The sequence below is a fragment of the Protopterus annectens genome, chromosome 5.part0, assembly GCF_019279795.1.
Source record: "Protopterus annectens isolate FY-2018-M chromosome 5.part0, PAN1.0, whole genome shotgun sequence".
In the NCBI taxonomy this organism is placed as follows: Eukaryota; Metazoa; Chordata; order Ceratodontiformes; family Protopteridae; genus Protopterus; species Protopterus annectens.
Genome location: NC_056735.1, coordinates 507,641,097 through 507,664,956, shown reverse-complemented (window position 1 = coordinate 507,664,956; position 23,860 = coordinate 507,641,097). Strand labels below are relative to the sequence as shown.

Below are 23,860 nucleotides of genomic sequence, written 5' to 3'. Positions count from 1 at the left end.
TCAGAATGTAGAGTGTATGCATATTTTATACAGCTCTGCTTTAGGTCCATCATGTGGGATTGGCTAATTATGATGCAGTTCACATGCCCAGGGTATAATTAACATTATTTAAATGCCCTACTTTAGTGAGCGGAGCACTGCTATGCACCATGGAGTGCAGCATAGCTTATGCAAAAGTCACAAATATTTATTTATTCAAGATATATTCATAGATTCATAGGTAGGTTCTAGGCTATTGGCCCAAGGGCCTAAGTATGCCTAGCCAACAAGGTTCCCTGGCTTACGCCACTCAAGAAAGTTATTTTCCTGTGCCCCTGTCGAGCAGAGCCACCGAAGTGATCCCCGGGGTGTATTTCCTATTTCCCAAACACTTATCAAGATTTTTCTTGAAGAGTGCTAATGAGGAACTCTGCTTGACATAGATGGGTAGCTTGTTCCAGAGTATGTGAAGTCTCCGGGACAGGAATCTATCCCTCCAGCATGTCCTTTTTATTGTGGTGACAAGGTTTAGGTTCCTAGAGCATGTAGCTTGGAGTGTTTGGGATTTCTTTAGGTGTAGCATGTCCAACAGCTCTGGGTTTGACATAGCTTTATATGTTAGGCAGAGATCACATTGGAGTAGGCGATATGCTATGGAGTAAAGCTGGAGTTTTTTGAGATGGTCAGTGTAGGGCATCTGTTTGAGGCCAGTAATCTTCTTTGTGAGGTACTTCGGTGGCCTTTCCAGCTGCTGCTGATGTCTTGTGATGTACATTCCAAAAGGGGCATTGTACTCTATAATGGGTCTAATGAGTGTCGAGTAGAGGGGAACAATAACCTCTTTTTTCCTAGATGAGAACCCTTTTGTGATGAGGTGTGCCACGTAGAAGGATTTCCTGAGTACTGTGGCGGTGTGATTATCAAAGGAGACATTACTGTCCACCTGGGTCCCCAGGTCTCTTATCATACATTCAGCATTAAGTAGACTGCCACCTATGTGATAGTTCATGGGTACAGAGTTTTACCAAAGGGGATGACAATGCACTTTTTGGCATTGAGCTTGAGACCATGGCTCTGACACCAGGCATCTGTCTCAGTGAGGCCCTTCTGTAGGATGTCCACATCATTTGGGGACTCAACTATGGCTCCTAGTTTGTAGTCATCTGGAAACTTTGTTAGCCAAAGTCCTTCTGTGTTAGCTTGTACTTCAGAGAAGTAGATACCAAACAGGAGAGGTCCCAGGACCGAACCCTGTGGTACTCCACTTGTCACTGGTTTGAAGTCAGATTTGGAGTCTGCAACTTTTACAGTGTGGGTTCTGTCAGTCAGCCAATTGGCAACCCATCTTGTGACATAGGGATTTATACCTAGTTTAGTGAGTTTAGTTATAATTCCAGAATGAGGGATGATGTCGAAAGCCTTGGCAAGGTCAAGATAGGCTGTGTGAACCACCTTACCCTCGTCTACAGCTTTGGTGACTGCCTCAAAGAAGTTGATCAGGTTCAGGAGGCATGATCTGCCTTTCACAAACCCAAACTGGGTGGGGGCCAGAGTTTGGAGGTTACCAATATCTTTGTTTATGAGTTCCAAGATGATACGTTCCATGGCCTTACAGACCAGGCTCATCAGGCTAATAGGGTGATAGTTTCCGGGATCAGTGGTGGCTCCCCCTTTGTGGAGTGGGATAACTGTTGCTGTGCACCATTCCGTGGGCACAAAGCCTGATGTGAGACTATGATTGAACATGGTGCTTAGGTGGGGAGCCAGTTCGTTCTGAAGTTCCTGGGATGTTGTCCGGTCCCATGGATGCTGTGTTTTTGGCTTTAGAGTGTGCAGACCTGTGTAGTTGTGATTACACAGACTCTGCATTCTTCCTGTATAGATATGAGCCCTTTAGCGGGTCAGAAGGCGGGTAAAGTTAGCACTGAACCTATCTGCCAGGACGTTGGCAATATCAGTTGGTTCTGTAATTTTCATGCCATTGTGCCGTAACTCAGAGCAGATCTGGGTGTTGCCATTGAGATTCTTGACATAGCTATAGAATGCTTTGTGGTTGTCCCTAGAATCAGTGGCGATTTTATTTTCATAGCTAACTTTGGAGGATCTTCTAATGGATCTCAGATTTTACTGAGGATGACCAGGTAACTCCTCCATTCATGGGATTTTACTCTCTTTTACAACATTTTCTTCCTTCTGTTATAAAGTTTGTTTATGGTAGGGGACCACCAGATTGGCTTCCTTTTTTTGGAGGATAGCGCCTTGGTTCTGTTTGGGATAGCACGATCCATGCAGTCATCTAAGTGCTTATAGAGTGCATCTGTGTAGGATTCAGCAGTCATAACTGTATTGTCCATCTGCAGGGGTGTCATGAAGTTCACCACTTCTGTCTTAAGAAGCATGAAGTTGGCTTTGGAGAAAGTTTTTACCATGATTTCCTTAATGGGGGCTGGGGGCAGGGTGTGGATATCTAGGGTGATTAGCTTATGGTCGGATCTGACCAATGAGGAGCTGACTTCAGGTGTGGAACACCGGTCACTCATGTTGGTAATGACTAGATCTAGTATATTGTTGCCCCTGGTGGGGGTGTGGATAAGTTGATCCAGAGCACTGGAATTTATGAATTCCACAAAGAGTTGAGTGAAGGAGTTGGTACATGAGTAGTTTTGCCAGTTAATGGTGGATAGTTGAAATCATCCATTATTAGGGTGTTTGGTTGAACCCTAATACTTTCCAGTGTATCAAGAAAAGAGGAGTGGGAATCCTGGGGCATGGTGGGGGATCTGTAGCAAGCTACAATTTGGATTGCAGTTTTGCCCAGAGTTAGTTGCACTTGGATAACCTCAGATGCATTATGCTGAGCAACTAGCCTGGAGGTGTGGATAGCCTTAATGAATATGGACACACCTCCACCTTTGGTGTTCTGGTCCAGGTTAGGTAGCCAAAAAGTGTGGTATGAGTTATAGCCTGGTAATGCAGGGGTGCTCTATGGAGCCTTGAACCAGGTCTCAGTCACTGCACAGATAGCGATGTTCTCCATTTTAAGGAATGCCGCGAGGGAGTGCATTTTGAGGTTTAGACTTCTAGCATTAAGTAGCATTACCCTCAGGTTTTGCTTGCCTGTTCCTTTTACGGTGGTGAATTTGTCATTTGAACCTTGCCTAAAAAAGGCACTATACGGGCAGCAAGAACCTTAGCCAGTATCCGGAATCACAGGGGTGACAAGTGCAGGCCATCACAGGCAAACCATTGTGGTCTGTCAACCATGTCATCCCAGGCAGACAGATACTGGATCCCCTTAGAATGACACCAGAAGCTTAACCAATTGTTGAAGTCAATCATTTTGTCCTTGTACTGCGGTATAATTCAGGGTGATGGCAGGATGCTACTCAGGGCTAGGATCATACCTGCCTCGGCTATAAGATCAGAGAGTTCTTCCATGTCTCTTTTCATGTAGTCCAGGGAGGTATGTCTCAAGTCATTCACACCAACATGGACAATGGCAGAGTCATATTTGTACTTGTTGTGGAGTGACCTGAGTGTGTGGGTTATGTGGCAGATCCTGGCACCTGACAGGCAGCTGATAGTAACCTTCTCCTTGTTTAGCCTGGTGAGTGGGACATCAGTTTGCCTGACTATAGAGTCACCTAAGACTAGTGTGTTGGGTATGTTGTTTTGCCTTATGGGCTGTGGTTGAGTGGTACACGGACTCTGTGGGCTATGTGTCATTTGGGTTGTATTGGGGGGTGGAGGTTGCTTGTGTTTCTGCTTTGGAGGTCTCTGTTGCTTGAGCAGATTATTATTGAGAGCGTCTGGGAATGTTTTTGTGTTTCTATGTGTGGATTTTGGTGGTGTAGGTTTTCTGGTTTTAATTGCTTGCTGCTTATGTCATCCCTGTGACGTGGGTTGTCTGTCCACAAAAACATGCTAAGCTATGCGGTGCACTGTAAAAAATATATGAAGAGGATCACCAAAGAATATATATATATATATATATATATATATATATATATATATATATATATATTTTTTTTTTTATACTTGGTTTTGGTATTCATTGTTTCTATGCGGTGCGCTGTGCAAACATGCAAGAGGCTGGGAACAAAAAATCCAATAAGAAATAAAGCGACCTCCTGATGTCATCCACATCCTCTGGGAATATCAACATTGTGTAGCAGCCTACACCAAGGGGATATGCGGGCACGGTTGCTACTTTTAGCAATTCAGGAAATCCACCTCATTTGCATACACATCTGTGCTGACAGCCTAGGTACTACATGGTTCATAGCAGTGGGAACTTGGTGACAGCATGTATACATCATTGTACAGGCCTGATGAAAGGTCCTAAAGTATATTTGTGAAAACCATTTGAAATGCTGTTATTATTATTTTTTTTATTATTTCTATTAAGCATGTTTGTGCACTATGGCACATAGCGCAAACATGCCGAAATTATTAAAAAAAAATTATTATATATTTTACATATTCCCTTCCTTTTTCAGACATCCACAATGTACCTTTTGCACATATATGTATGTTATCTAACATGTTTTGCAGAGTTATGTCCATATTTGTGGACTTTTACATCCCCTTCGGTCTGTTTAAACACCTGTACATGGAAAAATTCCATGTACACTACCGACACTGACACGGAGTATACATGGATGTCTTTTTGCTTGTTGGATCACTCCACTTGAGTCATTTTCATACGATTCAACTGCTTATGAGGTCATTTGCATTCCAGAGAACTTTCCCTGATTGTGCATGCTTACGTGCCACTAAGCGATGCTTAGTGAATCTAAAATTGTCCTCGCTCATACAGCCAAAATAATTTATCCAAGCTTCACTGAATTCCTATCTGTGAATGTAGTAAAATGGAAGCAAACTGAGATAAGGTGAATGATGCAGGAATTAAAGGGACATGCTAATGCCACAGAAAAGAGATGAAAGTATATAAAAAAGAAACACAAAGAGTATTGTGGTAGATAGATATGCATTAATGCCAATATCTAGGAAAAAGTTAGTGTAGATTATAAGGAAAGGAGTAATTCTCCTATTGTACTCAGAAGACAAAGTAAAAGGTAATAGCAACAAAACTGTAAAAACTTATTTTAGAAGGAGAGTGAGAAAGTGGAAATACTAGAAGAGTACATGTAAGACATATGAAAAAATGCATTGTACCAATACAGAGAATAAAGACAAAACTGAATAATTCATTATTTGTGTACTTAGTATCAGTACAAAGTTAATGCAGAAAGAGTGAAAAAGCATTGGCCATCTTGAACCAAGGAGTACATATGGTGACAGACATCGAATAGTATGTGAATATAATAAATGAAATATGTAACAAAGTAAAACAAACAAGCACAAAAAAAAACTACAGAAAGTCCAGAAAGAGCAAACTATATAATTTCATAAGAGCATTAAAAATAAAGGTTATTTAAAAAAAATTTTGCATTTCTGTGTTAAATTGAAAATAATCCAATCTGTTTGTAAATTAAGCACTTTAATATAGACTGAGACTGTGAACAAAAATTTCTGAATGATAAACGTAGGGCCAGAACAAAATATGCAGGGTAAAACTAGTTACTAAAACATGAAGATCATCAAAACTACCCTCTTCTAGTTGCTATTATTAATTTTATTGATTTAGCATTTTTCTGTTGAAAACAGAGACTTCATCAGAATCTAATTATAACCCTATATCAAGGAAGTTTGGAAAGGTAAAATCCAATTGTATCTTTGAATACATAAAAACAGCACACAAATGGTACCTCTGCTAAAACCCAAGCTAGAAACCCATGTGCTATGAGGTAGCAGTCCTTCAACTCGAGGTTTGACTCCTTAGGTACACTGATGATGTGAAGAGGCTGTCACTTGGAATTTCCTTGACTGTATTTGCCTGTACCTACTTGATCTGTGTTTTAATGAGGTTTGTTGATTAATCTGATGTGAAAAACTTATTTTTCTAGAAATTATATTTTTTTTGTATAACTCTTCTAAAGTTTTGAAGCAGAAATTAAAGTCTTGTTTTCTCTTAAGTGTGGAATACTACTACCAGCTTGATAACCAGATAAAAAGAAACTTGTGTTACTGAATTAGTTGATAGGCTATATTTATCTTTCAAATTATGTTCTGAACCATGCAAGCCATCTCAAAACTATCATGAGATAACAGGTCTCAGTGAGACATATATAGTATAAAAAAGACATTTCAGCATATGAACTCCAACTGGAAATACTGCAGCTACTTGTTGTATCTTTCAGCTTTTCCCAGTTAGGGGTTGCCACAGCGGAACTCCGGTCTGCTAATGATTGGCAGTAGATTTTTACGTACTCATTTTTTAAAATATCGTGTTTGTGTTTTTCGGCTTTTCCCGGTTAGGGCTCGCCACAGCGGAACTCCGGTCCGCTAATGATTGGTAGTGGATTTTTACGTACCGGGTTACCAGCCCTGATGCACAACCTTCAACGAAAGCATGCCCCATTCACGTATGCCTCCACACAGAAGACGCTCTAGCTGAGAATCGAACGGGACAACGTCTTGCTATGAGGCGACAACGCTACCGCAGCACCACCACCGCAGTATACTAATTTTTTAAAATACTATTTTTCAAATAACTTAAAGCACTATCAAATGAAAAAAAATTAAAAGAGGTCTGCTTGGTCATCCTGGTTAAAAGGGCTACTGTATTGCTCAAGGGAAACCAGATTTCATGAGGTTCTAATGTGCTGGGCACATACCAGTGAGCTTGAACTCCATGATTATCATATTCCATATGAAAGTACTGCTAAGTGTGCACTAACAGGGAATTCATTATTTTCTTTACAGTGATTTCTGAATACTTCGTGCTTGTGTGACCATAGACATGGTATATAATTCAATATTATATAGATATAGAGACAGCTAGATAGATGTATAAATGTGCATGTTTATTTTAAATAAACTCATAGTCAACTCACGCCCATGGTTTTCAAAAAATATTTTATTTGTAGCTAGTGTTTCCATTATGAGAAAACTTGTTTAACCAATTTACAGCACATGAGGGAAAAAGTAAAAGTCTTGGACAAAGACATGCAAGTGAGCATAGAAGCTGTTCACAAAATATTAATAAAGAAAGCAAAATACAACACAGGAAGCATCCAGTGTTGTTATTTCCAATACTCAACATATCAAAGTACTCAAAGCATCCAAAAAAGGCCACACAAGGAATTCTTATCAGAAAACTGCAGTGCAACCGGAAGTAAAAAAAATCCAAAGACTGTTTTTTTTTCTGAGTCAAAGACACTGTTCCTCAGCAACCAGCACTGTTTTTCAATCATCTTATATGGGGTACAGCATTAAAGATTTTCTTATTTAATTTGACATAATTATATTTAGAGTTATGTCACAGTAATTGAAATAGTTATAGCAACCATAAACCATGCTTCTGTTTGCTACATTGGCAAGAATGGCAAACCATACAAGATTTATCAGTAAAGTAAGTACAGTTCTGAAATATCCAAACTGTTCCTTTTATTCCAAGAAGAAGTGTTTAATATCATTTGCAATGTCAAGAAATGATACCAAATTAAATGTTGAATTTAGCTTTATGAAATGCAAACTTTAGACATCTGTGTTTGGTGATTTTTTTTTTAAAGTGTACAGTTCAAGTATACAACTTGGGCTGAGTGGTTAAAATATAAATCTGTTTCTGTAAATATACTAGGAACTCTTGAAAAGTATTGAAGCTTGAAAGATGACACACACACACACACACACACACACACACACACACACACACACACACACACACACACACACACACACACACACACACACACACACACACACACATTACTTATAACAATGCAATTTTTAAACATAACTTGAATGGTGTATACATGACAAAAATAAAAAGGTTTAAAGACTTACAGGTACCTGTGAAAGTTTACTCTGAGACCATTTTCATTAATGTCTTTCAAAGTGTGTTATACTTGTATTTCAAAGACAATCTTTTAAGTGCTTTAAATAATTATACTTCTTTATAAAGGGCATAAATAGCTATTAAACTTAGGGCATATTAGGGCATATTAAATTTAACATATTGTCACAGCTATGTGATGAAATTTACAGAACTTTAAAAAAAAGAATAATCAAAGCTTCCCCCAAACTGTTAATCCACTATGCTGTAGACAACCAAAATTGTGATATACTACATTCTGACTGGAATTTTGAGTCAACTTAAAAATTTGCATTTTTGTTGACTTCAGTAACGTATCTGTTTTTCTGCATGGCAGGTTATTCAAAATAAAATATCTGAAGGTATGCTTTCGGTTCATGACATATTTGTTATCACTGTGGAACCACTCAAACCATGTAATGCAATTAAACTGCTTGAAAGTCTCAAAAAATGACTGAATTTGTATTAACCCTCTTGATTACAAATGGGGTATAAAATACTGAAAATGTAGGTAATGCCAAGCTTTATAACTGGTTTTCTGCAAGTACTTGCATGCTAAGTAGCTTCCAGTACTAATTCTCACTGTCACTTGCTCTAAATGGCAAGTGCCCTAATTCCTACTACCTAGAACATAGTTGATTACCTTGTCCTCCAACCAACCAGTGCTGAAGAACTGCAAAATCCAACTAAAATCCTAACTGTAACACCCATTCTCTAACTGTAACCATAGCAATCACCTCCCTAATCCTGAAGTCCCTGATTGTTCCCTAACCCCAAAACTCCTGTCTCACTCCATAACCCTAAACTCGCCTCCCACTCTTCAAACCTAACTCCCTTCCCCCCTCCCTAACCATACAGGTCCTCCTTCCAATAAACTGAAATCTCATTCCTAATCACTGACAGAAGCTGAAGACTGAACCCAGAACTCCCAGTCACTTCATATGGCTGTTGCACTAACCTTGACCAAATTAGGTACTGTGTATAGGTGAAGTGATGGTAACACCACTCATTCTGTATAGGTGCCACACCTTACCCAAACATGTAATTGAGTTTGAATGTGAGCAGCTGGCCATACAAGCTTTAAGTTACCTGATTTCATGGCTGTGAGAAGTGATCTTCGACTGCCTGAGACATGGGCACTTGTAACAGACCCCTTTATAACAGTGTGTTCCTGACTAAATTCTGTCACCAGGTCACAATGAAGCATGTTTGCTTATTCTATATTTATCACTAAAGCAGAGCTCAGATCATAATTTTGTACAATGCTTCCATCTAACTAACCTCAAAATTAAAATAGAAGTCATCAAAATTTGTAATACTGCCCTTGACAATGCAGAAATTAAATAAAACATTGCAGATATTTGCATAAAAGCTGTAGGAGCAGGTGTGGATGTCTATGTGTATGTGTGTTTAAATATTGCCCTGTAGATTAGTTTCTGCACCAAGTTTACAACTTATTTTCAAGTTCCTATGTATATGTAGTTCATTTCTTACAGTATATTAACTATTCAAACATGTTTGGGATGTTTAGACACTACAGTGACTCAGAAAGTCTAACACTATAAGATTTCTATTCTAACACTTTGTTCTTACTGACAGACACATCAACAACATCATTTGCTTTTAGAAAAAATATTGATGGCTGCCTATTTTTTAAAATGAAAACAAACAAACACAAAACATTTTACAGAAGGTTTCTTTCCAGATGTCTGTGAAAATTAAGTTATACTGAACTAATTTATTTTTCTCATTTTTATTTACAAACATTTAAAAAATTACAGAATTAAATTGAGAAATAAAACAAATCACAAAGTAGGCACATAATGTGTTAAAATAAATGTCATTCTCCTGAGTACTGCTTTAACAGTCTTTAGTTCATATCCTGAAAGCTTATCATGTTTTCCTTTTTAATAGAACTCTAGCATCATCTTTCTTTCATGAATATAATGCATACCTTTTGAAGGTGGATGTGCTAACAAATTATCCAGTCCTTTTTTGTAAGAAGAGGTTATGCAAAACAAAATATTAAAATTAGCTGTAATCCTGTCTTCGTCAGATATTACTATTTTACTTGATTTGAATTTTAAAAAGCTGTTCATTAAGAAAATGCTTCCAATTAACATTCTGAACTATAAGCACATATTTTTTTGTTTGCTCAGGTAGTCATGTTGTTCTGTTTGTTTCACTACACCATATGGAATCATGATATGGCAATATTTTAAAATAACTGGAACTGTTTTCACCACTCTTTGGGATTCTGTGGTTGTAATTATTGTAATGATTGGTAGGCCAGTATTTTCCTGTAGATGTAAATTTTTAAACATTATGAACTTATGCTGGAATGGTTTATTTCATTTTTGATTAATTTTACAGAATGTATATATAAATAAATATATAAAAAGAAACATAGTTTGGTAAATGAGATTGAAACTAGTGGCATTTTAAAACATTTTTTGTAACACTGGGTGCAAACGTGTTTTTAAAAGATAATATTCTGTGCTTATAAAAATTATTTTTGGACTACAGCATGAATGAATTTAGTATGCAAATGGCATGTCTTGGGTAATGTGCAATAACAATGTTGAGTGAATTGTTTGAATGTTTGCCTCTGCTGACTAAATGTAGACTGTACAAATCTAGAGTAAATGGAAAGTACATGGCTTAACTAAGTCAGTCTGTGCATATTCTATAGTTGCTATATTTTCAACTGAAGATATGGTGGTAAAATACATCTATATTTTTGCCACACACCAGTTTTGCATATTCTGATTGCCAAATACAAAAAGACTAATTGGCTCCAAAACATCCTGTACCTTTATGAATAGTACCATATAATTTTATAAATGGAACAACTGACTTTTTCCACTATCAGACTTGAATAGAACCAACAACTTACAGTACATCTTACAGTACATAAACTCCCAAACACATTCAGTCCCTTTTTCTTCATGTCACAAGGAGTTGAGTTTTGTGCTTATCACTAAATAAAAATTGCAGTGCAAAATTTGAACATAAATGATAACACAATAAAATTAATGTTTTATGGCACCACAGCCTATTAATTCACATATAGTACAACAGATTAAAAACAGACAATATAATATAAAAAAGCTAAAAATATGTGAGCTTGCATAGCAATGCAACAGAAAGAATTTATATACAGAAAAGAATCCGCTTCAGTCTTGGAGCTTGAATTTTTATTCTCTTTATATACTTCCAATCAAGGAATAGGAAAATTAGCAGTTGTGTGTAGAAGACAACTTAGAAGAGGAAACTCAAGTTGAACATCCATGGGATATGTTTTTCTGTGAGTTATCATGTCTTTACATCACATTTACAGTTCTTTGAAAAGTACATAAATAAGGAAAATGTTCATTGCACTGTTCCATGTCATCTCTTCCATGAGTTTAGACCAAGTGGTCCTCTGGAGCAGCTAAGAATGTAAATCTTTAATTACTCTGTAGAAAAACAAAAACAAATATAAATAAAACAACATTATAATAAGCAACAGTGCAGTAAGAACTGTAAATTGCAACATTTTACTATAATTGCATCAAATAATTTGAACATAATTATTTTGTCTTCATGTTGCCCTCATTAGCCCAACTGAAACATGTTGTAAAAGGATACAACTTATAAAATTTGAAAGTAGATTTTCAGAGTATTGCAACATTTGGTTTTATACCCTACCCTCTTATATAATTCATGGAGGAGATGGATGTGACAGTATTCTATATCTGTATATACACAACGCATTTATCAAGACTGCTCTAAATAAATTAAAAGTATTTGAATAGTTCATTGCTAAACAAAAACAATAATAGTTAGTTACTTATGGGTTATGCTACCTTCTATCCCTGGGTATATCATCCATATATTCCTGTTTAAATATATCAGATCTGATACAATGTGTCTCAAGTATAATGGGGTAGATCCCAATATTTCTAATAAAAATGGATCTTATTTTAAATCCATTTATTCCAAATGTTAAATGGATTTTAATTCAGATATGATATATCAACAAAACAACTTTGACACTTCTTTGTTAGAGATTTTTGTTATCAGCTAATATCAGTTATTATCAGAAGTTTCTATACCCTACCTATATAACTGGATCCAGAAGGCAACAGTGCCAGAGAGAGCAAAGCTCCACACCAATAATCTTACTAATGAAATAAAATAAAAAAATCAAGATTTATTGCATTGGATTTGTTATATTGGAGTGAACTATTTGCTTTTATTTGTGTGAGCTTTATTAAACCTGAGTGCTTCCCCAAGTATGTGCTTCATCGTGTATACCTTTTCAGTGCTATTCATTGGTAACACTACCTATATACCTTATTCACCTAGGATCCACCCCATTGCCTGACTCCCTAATGCTGAACTTGTTAAATATTATTTTCAATAGGAAATCACTGCTCAAATGGTTTTTAACTGTACATAAGAAGTGACTCCATTTTAGAAGAGTTCTCTCTTATTTACATATCTGGAAATGTACAGCTGGAATATATAAGTTCAGGGATACAGGATGGGGAATATGTCAGTCAAATTATACCAGTTTGACAGCCTGTCAAATAAGTGAAGAAATTTGGACAAAACAAATTTCACTGAGTTTGAAGTTTCCTTTTTTTCTCCACTGTTGTGTGACCTGGAAAGTTTGAGTTGTGTGTGTGTGTGTGTGTGTGTGTGTGTGTGTGTGTGTGTGTGTGTGTGTGTGTGTGTGTGGAGGGTGCAGTGGAGCAGTGGGACTTGGACCCTGCAAAAACATATTTACTCCAAGGTTTGACAAACGTTGTTTCAGGCTTTCTTTTGATCGATTGGTACTCAGTCAAAGAGTTGTTTATCGAGCAACATAAATCCACAGTGTCCAAGTAGCTTGCAATCCTGCAAAAAATATGTACTTTGATTTTCCTCAGCAGTAGGACACTGAGTAGTTGAGTCTTTGGTGATCGCAAATACTACTTAGGATAACTATTCAGAGACTACATAGGTTAAGGCTACTTGTAGAGCTTATATTACAAGTGGTGTGTATAACAGTGGAGGGTTAATTCTGACAAAGTTGAAACCTTGTTTCATGTCTTATCATTTAATTTCAGTTCCATGAAAATAAAGTTTCTTTAAGGTAATTTGATGAAGCCTCAGTACTTCTGCTGTAAAGATAGATGTAATGGTTCTTAGTTCTCTTCCTTAGCAAGAGCAGTCCTCAACATTATGTATTAGCAACTGGCCTGTACATTGTCAGGCAAGCATAAAATACAATAATGTATTCAAGTACTACCATTTAAGTTTTAATATTTCAAAGTAATTATTAATCAGACTAGAGGGACAAGAGGAAGACTGGGCAAGATGTTGAACAGTCACCTAGCCACATTCATGTCTGACTTTGTTTCTGCTACTGAAACATTTTGTTAACCATATATTATACATTATATTATATTATATTATATTATATTATGTTGTATTATGTTATATTATATTATACAACTCCCCCCCATTAATATTCAAAAACGTGCACGCTGATTGGTCAGCGTGCACGTTGTAAATCAGAGTTATAGTAATGGAAAAAGGACCGGTTGCCCGAACTTTTTCCATTACTATAACTCTTTTTTCTCACTGTTATGCTATGTTAAACGAGCTTAACATAGCGAGACATCTTTAAGAAAAGCAACAGAGATTCTCCGTTGCTTTTTTAAAGCTGTCTCACTATGTTAAACTCCTTTAACATAGCGAGACAGTTTGTAAAAAGCAACGGAGATCTTGCTTTCTCCGTTGCTTTTTTCAAAACTGTCTCGCTATGTCAAATGTGTTTAACATACCGAGACAGCTTTAAAAAAAGCAACGGAGATTCTCCGTTGCTTTTTTTAAAGCTGTCTCGTTATGTTAAACCCATTTAACATAGCAAAACAGTTTGTAAAAAGCAACAGAGATCCTGCTTTCTCCGTTGCTTTTTTCAAAACTGTCTCGCTGCGTTAAATGGGTTTAACATACCGAGACAGCTTTAAAAAAAGCAACGGAGATTCTCCGTTGCTTTTTTTAAAGCTGTCTCGCTATGTTAAACCCATTTAACATAGCGCAAACAGTTTGTAAAAAGCAATGGAGATCTTGTTTCTCAGTTGCTTTTGCCCACAGTTCCGATGTACTGCGTAGGCATACGCATGCGCAGTACATCAGAACTGCCGCAGAATACCAGACAGCTGCGGAAGGGCAGCAAGGAGGCATTATATAATGCCATTATTTAAGAAAAGTAATTATTTTTTTTTCTTAAATAATGTCATTGTATAATAGCAATAACCCACTTCTGGGTGTGGGTAATGCTGGATTTACCCATGGTTGGCTTTGTTTGGCCACTCGGGCTTCGCCCTCCTGACCAAACCACGCCAACCGTGGGTAAATCCAGCATTACCCACACCCAGGCATGGGTTATTGCTATATTATAGTATAGTATAATATAATATAGTATATAGTACATATTATATTAACATATATTGAGTATACGTCTGTTTTTTGAAACTGTCATCATCTGATTGATTGGCCAGGTATTTTTGAAGCGTTTTTGATGGACACAAGTAAATGTGCGTGACACACATGATGTTTTAGTGAACTGGGGGTTTTACCTGAGAGTAGGCATCAGCTCTATTAGTTTGCTTTTAACTGTTCAACTGCAAAACTGGTTTAAATGATGAACATTAACCTTTTAAAAGTAACCGAAGAGCCTAATGCTCTTTTAGTGACCCAACATTTAGCACATTAGCTTGTTTTAATTATTTATTCATCATTCTAATGATGGAATACTTTCCCTTGCCTTATTAGTGAAGCATTGTTTTCATGAGCCAGCATTTCAGCTTGTCAGAATTGACCTGTCTTCTGTTTTTTGGTTCTCAGCTTATCCTTTGGTTTACAGTACAGTTACCACCACTTTTTTTTTCAGATATTAAAAAAAAAAACAAAAAAAAAAAAACACCACAATCGATGTCAGAATGCATTCTCTTGTTGATTGTGGTTAACAAGTGGTGGTATTTAGTTGCTTGATTTTGACACCATTCCTGGGATTTTTTTTCAAATATGTACGCAGTTATGACTCCTACAAAAAAGATTGGTGGTGGTGGTGTTAGTGGGCTGGGTTGGTTCATAGGAGTCGTGCTGGTATTGTGTTTTCCCAGTGTATTCCCTATCTAGTTTCTTGGCACAGTTCTCATTTACCTTAGGATGCATTGCTCTAGTTTGGGTCTACATTGTCAGATGAAAGAGACCTGCCTTGTTGAGGCATCTCGTAGGGTACTACAGTCCAGTGCTGGCTCTGTTCACGTGGCTAGATGACAACTTTAGCCCTTAGATAGCATCTGACATTGCATCTTTATTATTATTATTATTATTATTATTATTATTATTATTACTATTGGTAATACAGTATTCATGAAGGAGGGGGTAGAGTTGCTGGTTGTGCTAGATGGGGACTTTGGCTGGGTCACAGTTTAACAAGGGAAACCAACTACGTTGAGGATATCTTAATAACAGGAGGAAAATATCTATCATCCACCAGGTACAATGAGGAGTTCACTGACTTCCTCCTTGACATACTTTTTTATATTTTGACTATATACTTGCATCTGATGATTTCAACCTTTGGGTTGATGAGGAGTCAGTGGCTCTTGCCCAAGAGTTTTCCTATATTATGTAAAATTTGCGTTTTGCTCAGGTTATTACCACTGTAACTCACAGATTGGGTCATACTTGGGACTCCTGCTTAGTGTTTCAATGTAATATTTGGTAGTGGAACTGGTATCATGGTCTGATCATTCCCTGGTCCACTTCAGTACTGATCTTCCACACTTAGATCCTCCAGTTTCGGAAATGAAATTGGTTCACTCCACCAGGCATATAACCATTGTGTTTTAATTTTTTTTCATCTACCTTCTCTCAGTTCCCTTGGAGGGTGGTGTAGGATCCCTGGATCTCTTTGTTAGTGGCTATAATAAGTCCCTATTCAAGATTCTCAATTCTCTTTCCCTAAGTTATGTTTACCCAGTATTTATGAGTACCCAGTATTCCTGAGATGGTATGCACCTTGGTTTGACAATGACCTCCATCTTCATCAGAGGAAAGTGTGTTGGTTTGAGCATCAGTGGCAGTGGGCATGCCTTGTGGAGTGACAAGCTTGAACTGGAGGAAGGTTATGCCACATGTCATGTTGAGATCAATATTTTAAAAAAGACCTATTTTTCAAAATAATGCAGTCATGCTCTTCTACGTAATTAAAGGGATGTGCATTCCAGCCTGAGCACAATGACAGCTTTATGAACTCTAGAATGTGTCATGATCATCTATTTTTTCCAGCATGGTTGCCACCATTCCATCTGCTCTGCTGTCTCTAGACACTACGGGCATAGTTGTGATGCCATCCTTTAATACTACGTTACCTAGAAATATGTTCAATATTTCTAATTTCAATTAATTTATTTTTATGGTCTCAAGTACGTGTTTAACAACCTGTGGCCTGGATCCATTTCCAACTAGATTAGCTTTAACTTGTCTTGGCACAATTGTTCCATCAATGTATTGGACAACGGGTACATTCTTTGAGACTCAGAGCATAATAATTGGCTTTGAAAGAGGCTGTGGCCTTTTCGCTGAAGAAACCAACTTTAGACCCTAGTACAGTAGATAATTTTTACCCTACCTTTAACCTTCCATTTTTAAGTTAGGACATTGAAAAGGTTGTTTTTTAATAAATGTCAGACTCATGGCATAGGCAATGGACACAACGATCTTTTTCAGACTGGGTTTTGCTTTTTTTTGATGGCCAGAGACCAATGTTATTATTCTCTTTTTATCCTTCTGGACCTCTCAGCATCATTTAATACAGTTGACCATGGGATTCATTTGACTGTTTAAAATCATACTGTGATCTTTTTTCTATGGTTCTATTTGGTTTGCTTTATATCTTTCATGTAATTTCAAAATAGTTTGTTCAGGCTTGAATAAATCTCCTCTGCACCTTTTTGTTTGTGGAGCACCACAGGGTTTGATCTTTCCTTGGCCCATTATTGTGCATAGTTCACATGCTTCCATTGGGATATCTTATTAGCAAGCAAGTACTACCATATCAGTGTTATGCAGGCAACATGCATATTTAACTTTCCACCCCACAAGATATGACAAGTGTGTATTCCCTTTCTGATCATCTTGAAATCATACATTTATGGTTGTCCAGCAATCAGCTAAATGTCAGCACTTCCAAAACAGGGGCTATGGCAGTTCATGCTACTGTAAAAGATTCATGTCTTCCTCCCCTTCTAAATTCCATTTTCTATGAAGGAAATAAGTTTGAGTTTGTCTAAAAAAATGTGTGGTCTTTGTGAGGCATTAGAAATGATTTTATTACCGGAGACTTTCTGGTTACAATTATCGTTTATACTTTCAACATTCTACATAACTGTATACTAACTCGACTTTTCTACTGTGATGTGTTGTTAGTGGGTCTTTTTTCTGTGTAATCAATTAAAACTAAAATTATTATGAATTCAGTTAAAGCAAACTCCAATAATTTGTCATCTTTCAAGCAAACAGCTCCATCCTCACCTAACAAAGAGCCAGTCCAAGTACTACAGCACGTGTTAACACATTTATCTTAAATAAAACTCATACTGAAAGAAAAAGGAGAAGAACAAAATCTTTGAATTAACAGTCCTATTTAGGATTAATGTATTTAAAATAAAAAAAAAACAAAATAATGAACGCACATAATTCACCTGTGGAATGCCCAAGGCCGTTTATTCCCATATAACCTACATCCGGAAGATCACTGACATTTCGCTGGTGGCCTCTGGAAATTTCACATTTTCTTGGTCCAGTGGAACCTTTTGAAGAAGATGTTCCTGAAGAGCTGTGCCCACCTGGTGATGGGAAGCTGGGTTTACTATATGGCACCAAAGCTTCTTCTAAAAATGAAAACAAATAGTTACTTATACATATATACATATATCCACAAAAAGACACACATAAAAACACACACACATGCAAGAATAGTGTAAAATCTTAAAAACAACTTAAAAACTCAGCAAGGCACGCTGGACCCAATAAAGGCAACATCAAGGTGCTTCATAAGCTGTGACCCAAGCATCACACAAGTGCAAAGAACACCACAGAATGTATTCTGATGACGTTCCCTGTGAGGAATGAAAGCACTTAACCTTCTGTGGTATTAAATATATTTTATGGTGCTGAATTTCTGTGCATTCTTTGCATTTGTGTGATACTTGGGTCACAGCTTACGAAGCACCTTGAAGTTGCCTTTATTGGGTCCAATGTGCCTTGCTGAGTTTTTAAGTTGTTTTTTGGTTTACTTATTCAAACTCAGCTCTCCATTGGATTGTGTGGTATGTTGTGTAAAATCTTACCATAACCATAGTTGTCCTTCTCTTCTATGTTGCAGTATTCTAAACATTTGGCATCCTCCACCTCAGGTGACCCACACATCCGGTCTACACACAAAAGCTTAGCCTGACTACTGCCTGGTGCATGGGACATCACATGTGGGTACCATAAACCGTGGGCCATAAATGTGATGTCCGCATGCACAGACCTTAGAATTGAATGCCCCAGTTGGACAGTAGCCTAAGGGAAGCTAATCAGAATGTCATCCAAAGAGGGAAAGTTAACTGAATATAAAGGAGAAGAAGGGGTAGATGTCTTAGTGAGGGTAGGAGGGAGGGATAGGAATACTGCAACATGGAAGAGAAGGGCATCTATAGTTATGGTAAGATTTTACACAACTATTCTATGTCCTTCTATTCTCATGTTGCAGTATTCTAAACATGAGGAAGAATACCAAAGTTCATCCTGTCTTATGGGTAGTTTCAGAAGAAGAACCTTCAAAGAAACCATGCAGGATGGCTTTAGCAAAGCCTGCCCTAGCCTTGGAGATACAGTCCAGCTTGTAGTGTTTAGTGAAAGTCTGGACTGAGGACCATGTTGCTGCCTCTAGGATAATGGTTGTATCCAAACCTTTGAAAAAGGCCACTGAGGAGAACACATCCCTGGTAGAATGGGCCCTCACAGTGCAGGGAAGGTGTTTGCAATGGAAAGAGTAGCAGAAGAAAATAGTTTTGGGAGTCCATGAATAAATTGTTTGTTTGGAGAAAGCTTTCCCCAGAGCCCTGGGGTGAAAAGAGACAAACTGGTTAGACTTAAATTACTTGTCTTGTCCAGGTAAAATCTAACTTGCCTGTGAACATCAATGGAATGTAGCACTCTCACTGTCATTCTGTGGAGAAGGAAAAAAGGTGGGCAAGTGGATGGATTGATTAAGCAAAAGTTCATTGACCACATTAGACATGAAGAAAGGGTTTCTTTGAAGGGAGACCCTATCCTTATGGAATATCAGGTATGGTGAGACAGCCACAAGTGCCTGTAACTCTGAAACCCTCCTAGTTGAAGTCAGGGCTACCAGAAGCACTATTTTCCAAGTGCACATATTCAGGGAGGCTGACACTGCTGACTCAAAAGGTGCAGTGGTGAGTTTTTCTAGAATGTAATTCATGTCCCAAGGATGGGTAATGGGTTTTCTTGGTGGCCTGATATGGATCACACCCTTAAGAAAAAGCTTTACCTTCAATTCAGACAGCAAAGGTGGATTGAGAGGTAAGCATGCTGAGATAGCTGATAAATTAACTTTCATTGAGGAATATAAAAGTTCTTTCTTCAGAAGTTCACACAAGTAGGACAAAACTAGAGGTACATCAGCCTGGAAAGGATCTAGTTGTTTCTGGAGACACCAATTGGAAAACCTTTTCCATTTAGAAAGGTAGAATCTCCTGGTAGAGGGTTTTCTGGCCTCCTGCAAGACAGAAAGCACATCCACTGAGTAAAGGTGTCTAAAAGGGATCAGAAGTTTATCACCCACATTGTCAGACTGAGGGTTTGTAGGTGTGGGTGAATAAGATATCCTCTCTGTTGTGTGATGAGGTCCACCTTGTGAGGTAACTTGTGGTGATTGCCCTTGGCTAGTGAAAAAAGAAAGGAGAACCAATGCTGCCTTGCCTGGCCAAAAGGGGGTCACCAGCAAGATTTTGGGATTGTCCTGTTGAATCTTCAGCAGGACTTTCTGTATGAGAGGGAAGGGGGGAATGCATAAAGAAACATCCCCTTCCAGGAAATTGAGAATGCATCCACCCTTCATGCCTGAGGAGAGTCCTTGTGCAGAACAGCTTTAGTTGCCTGTTGTGAGGGGAGGCAAACAGGGCTATATGAGGTATGCCACACCAGTGGACTATATCTAGAAATACATCTCTGTGCAACATCCATTCATAGTTCAGAGATATTGACCTGCTGAGAGCATCTGCCTGAACATTGTTTTGTGATGGAATGCAAACTGCCTGCAGCATTACCTTGGAGAGGGTGGCCATTTCCCAAGCTTGGATAGCCAGTCTGCAAAGTAGGTAGGATTTTGTTTCTCCTTATTTTGTTGATGTACCACAGGACTGTGGTGTTGTCTGTGAAAATTTTTACAGGTCCTGGGTGACTGAAGGGAAGAAAAGTCTTTAAGGCTAGGATAAGAGCAGTCATTTCCCTTACGTTTATGTGTTTTTTCCTTTGATGGTTGTTCCACCTTCCCTGAATGCTCAGGCCATTCGTAGTTGCTTCCCACCCCAGGTCTGATGCATCTGTGTATATCTGTTGATCCGCAGGGAGAGGTTGTAGAGGTAATCCTGGGTTCAGGTGAACTTGCTGGATCCACTAACAAATCTCTTTCTTTTGACATGGAAGGAAGGGAATCTGAAATTCTAATGGATGGGCGTGTTGGGACCAAACATTCTTTAGGTACCATTGAAACTTTCTCATATGTAGTCTGGCTAGGGGCAGTATTGGAAGTGTGGCCACCCTAAACCCCAATAGGCATAGAAACTCCCTGGCCAGGAGTAGGTCCTTGAAGTATGAGGTTAAAAATATGACCATTAGTAGAGGCAGGAAGGCCTTCATCAAATCTATCCTTAATCCACACCTCAGAAAAACTTGATCTTATGATGGGGTCAGGGAGGACTTTAGCTGGTTGATGGTGAAGCCCACGGCTTCTAGGAGGGAAATGGTGAACAGTAAATGCCTTTGGAGGGTATCTGGATGATCTGCTTGGATAAGGAGATTGTCCAGGTAAGGGTAGATTGAGCTAGGCATTTTGTGAATGCCCTTGGTCCTGTGAACAAACCAAAAGGCAAGGAAGTAAACTGATAATGCAAGAGCGCAGCAAAATGTAAGTATTTGGGATAAGGTGGGTGGATAGGGATGTGAAGGTATGTATCCCTCAGGTCTAAAGTGGCCATATATGAACTGGAGGTCAAAAGTGGAAGAAGGGTTTGAAGAGAGAGCATGAGGAAAGTGGGAACATGGGGAAAGGGGTTTAGTAGGGACAGGTCCAGGATGGGTCTACATGGTCCATTCTTTCTTGGGACTAAGAAGAATCTGGAATAAAATTCTAGGTCTTCCTGTCCAGGTGAGACCTTTGAATTGTCCCCTGACCGACCAGATCTTGAATGACCTGTGGGATGAGGTGGATTTGGTCTTTTGGGGGATGTGGGACTTCTTTTGGAATTTTTTTTCTTTCCAAGTCATTAAATACCCCTTTTCCACTATTGACAAAACCCAGCTGTCTGATGTGATGTGTTGCCACAAGGGGAGACAGTGAGAGAGGCGGGCAGAAAGGGGAAGGCTGTTGGTAGGTGTGTGACAGTCATGCATTGTTGGGCCTGTCAGGAAAGGGCTGTCTAGAAACATACTGGGGAAAGGTATGCCTGGCAGAGGATGATTTTCTGGCACCTTTCCTTTGCTTTGAAGAGGATGGTGCAGAAGCCTTCCTGACAAAATTGGGTTTGGCAGTCTAGTTTCTATGAAACTTTGGCTCTGGTAATACAAAGGGATACTTGAGGTCCTGCAACTCCTTTATTTTCTCATGCAGAGCCTTAAAAAGCTCTGCTGACTGTTTACCAAAAAGAAAAGTATTATCAAGTGGACCACCCATGATTTTGCTCTTAAAATCATCAAGCAGAGATTGTAGCCTAAGCCAGGAGTATCTCCAAAGAACAGAAGTAGAGGCAGCTGATCTAGATGATGCTTCTGCAGCATTATAGCTGCATTTTATGGAGTGCCTCAAAAACTGTGAAGCTAAAGAAAGGATAGAGGTCACCTGTGCCTTGTTACAGGAATCAGGAGCAGCATTAAGTTGGTCTAAGGCCTGGGAAATAAGAATCAGTGCATATTTTACCATATAGGTTTGGTAGCTGATGGGTCTGAAGGCCAGGGTAGTAGAGGTGTAAATTTTCTTTCCTAACCTGTCCATCATTTTGCTGTCCTTATCTGATGAAAGCAAAGAAGAAGAGGGGATCTGTCTGGATTTCTTATCTGATGCGACCACAATTACAGCAGTGTCTGCCAAGGGGGGCTTAATGAGGAATTTACAGTTGTCAGGTACTTTATAGGACTAATACTAAAGTGAATTAATATTATTTGGAATTCACCCCTTGAAGGTTAAACATTAGCCGGGGCGCTAGAGTGTTTTGTAATAAAACAAGAGGATTTATTTGACTACAAGTTGTTGGTTATTTTTATATTGAACTACTTTTGTTGTATGGTGGACATTGACTTTGCGGTATGTCAAGTGATCCTGCTAATAACTTGCCATGTATATTTAGAGAAGAGTCTTCTAACTCTTTACAGCTAACTATGGATGGTTTTGTGAGATCAAATCCAGATAGGAACCAAGATGGAAATGCGGCATCGGCTAGTAGCAGTGGTGAAGGGCGACCCACTCCAATATGGGAGAGGTTACTAGAAGAGACCAGAGGTAAGTATTTTTCTAACCTGTTTATGGAGCTGGGTAAGCGTTCCACTGCTTTCTCATCTGAGGCGAAAGTTTTGTTGAAAAAGTTGGAACAATTGTTACAAAGAAACAGCAACTCAGTACAACAGGATGAGTTTAGATATGTGGAACTAGACATAGCTCCGAAAGGGCTTAGAGCTATGATGTTCCCATCCATGCCATTTGATATGTCAAAATCAAAGGAAAAAGCTTTCAAACAGAGATGGGAAGCCGTGGCTCAATGGTGTGCTATAGAATGGACCAAAATATTGTTAGAACGAGATGAGGTAAAACTTTTGGACGTTAAAAAAGATATAAACATAATGTGCAATATTTTATTAATGTTGGTTGATAAATCAAGGTTTGAGGTGGGACTGCAAGATATACAAGATAAACTTGTGATATTGGAGAAGAAATTGTGTGAACAAAAACTGGATAAATTTAAAAGAGACCTTAGAGACTATGAAACTGGTACTGCCTTTTTTAGGTCGACAAATTGGAAAGCTAGGTCTCGGTTATGCTTTCAGGAGGGGTTAAGTACAACAGAAGGGGAAATGTCCACAGCTGATACTAGCTGGGGTCAGAGTGACATGGAAAATGAGAGACAATTTCCTGCCCTTCCACAACCCAATAATCCACAATATATGCACAATAATTTACGTCCCAACCGAAGATTCAACCAACAGAAAAAACAACAGTACACTGAATATGAACAGGGACAGCACAGAGATGAGCCGAATTACCAATAATGGAACAAGAACAACAGAAAAAGAACTAGATGGTATTGAAAAGTTCTTTTGTGATACAACGGACTTAGTATTAAACCTTTCCAATAGTACGTTAGATGAAAATTTTTTAGCTGTTTTGAAATGTGGTTTAAAATTTGTACCTACTGTAATACCTAGATTACACTGTTTTAAAATTGAGCTGTTTAAAATGGTACGCAAAATGCATTTATGGTATGTTTTTCAAATACATCAGGGTGTTCAGCGTATAAATACAGAATGGGTGTTGAATGCTGAATACAGTGATGCAGAAGGGGAAGATGTTTCAGATGCTGCCTCTGTTTCATGTGATAGTGAATTGAATGCCTA

General features: G+C 38.3%; 1 protein-coding gene across 18 annotated transcripts in view; it reads right to left on the bottom strand.

The window, feature by feature from the left end:
• Positions 1-6,943: 6,943 nt before the first annotated feature.
• Positions 6,944-23,860, bottom strand: part of ROBO2 (roundabout guidance receptor 2) — a 1,870,921-nt gene continuing 1,854,004 nt past the window's right edge. For 17 of the 18 annotated variants that reach the window (XM_044072440.1, XM_044072432.1, XM_044072427.1 and 14 more), the window contains 2 exons: positions 17,659-17,856; positions 6,944-11,376 (listed from right to left, as the gene is read on the bottom strand). In XM_044072440.1, the coding sequence (XP_043928375.1) occupies positions 11,375-11,376; positions 17,659-17,856 (200 nt within the window). In that variant the 3' untranslated portion in view covers positions 6,944-11,374. The remainder of the gene's footprint in view (positions 11,377-17,658; positions 17,857-23,860) is intronic. The other variant, XM_044072424.1, reaches the window with a different exon arrangement.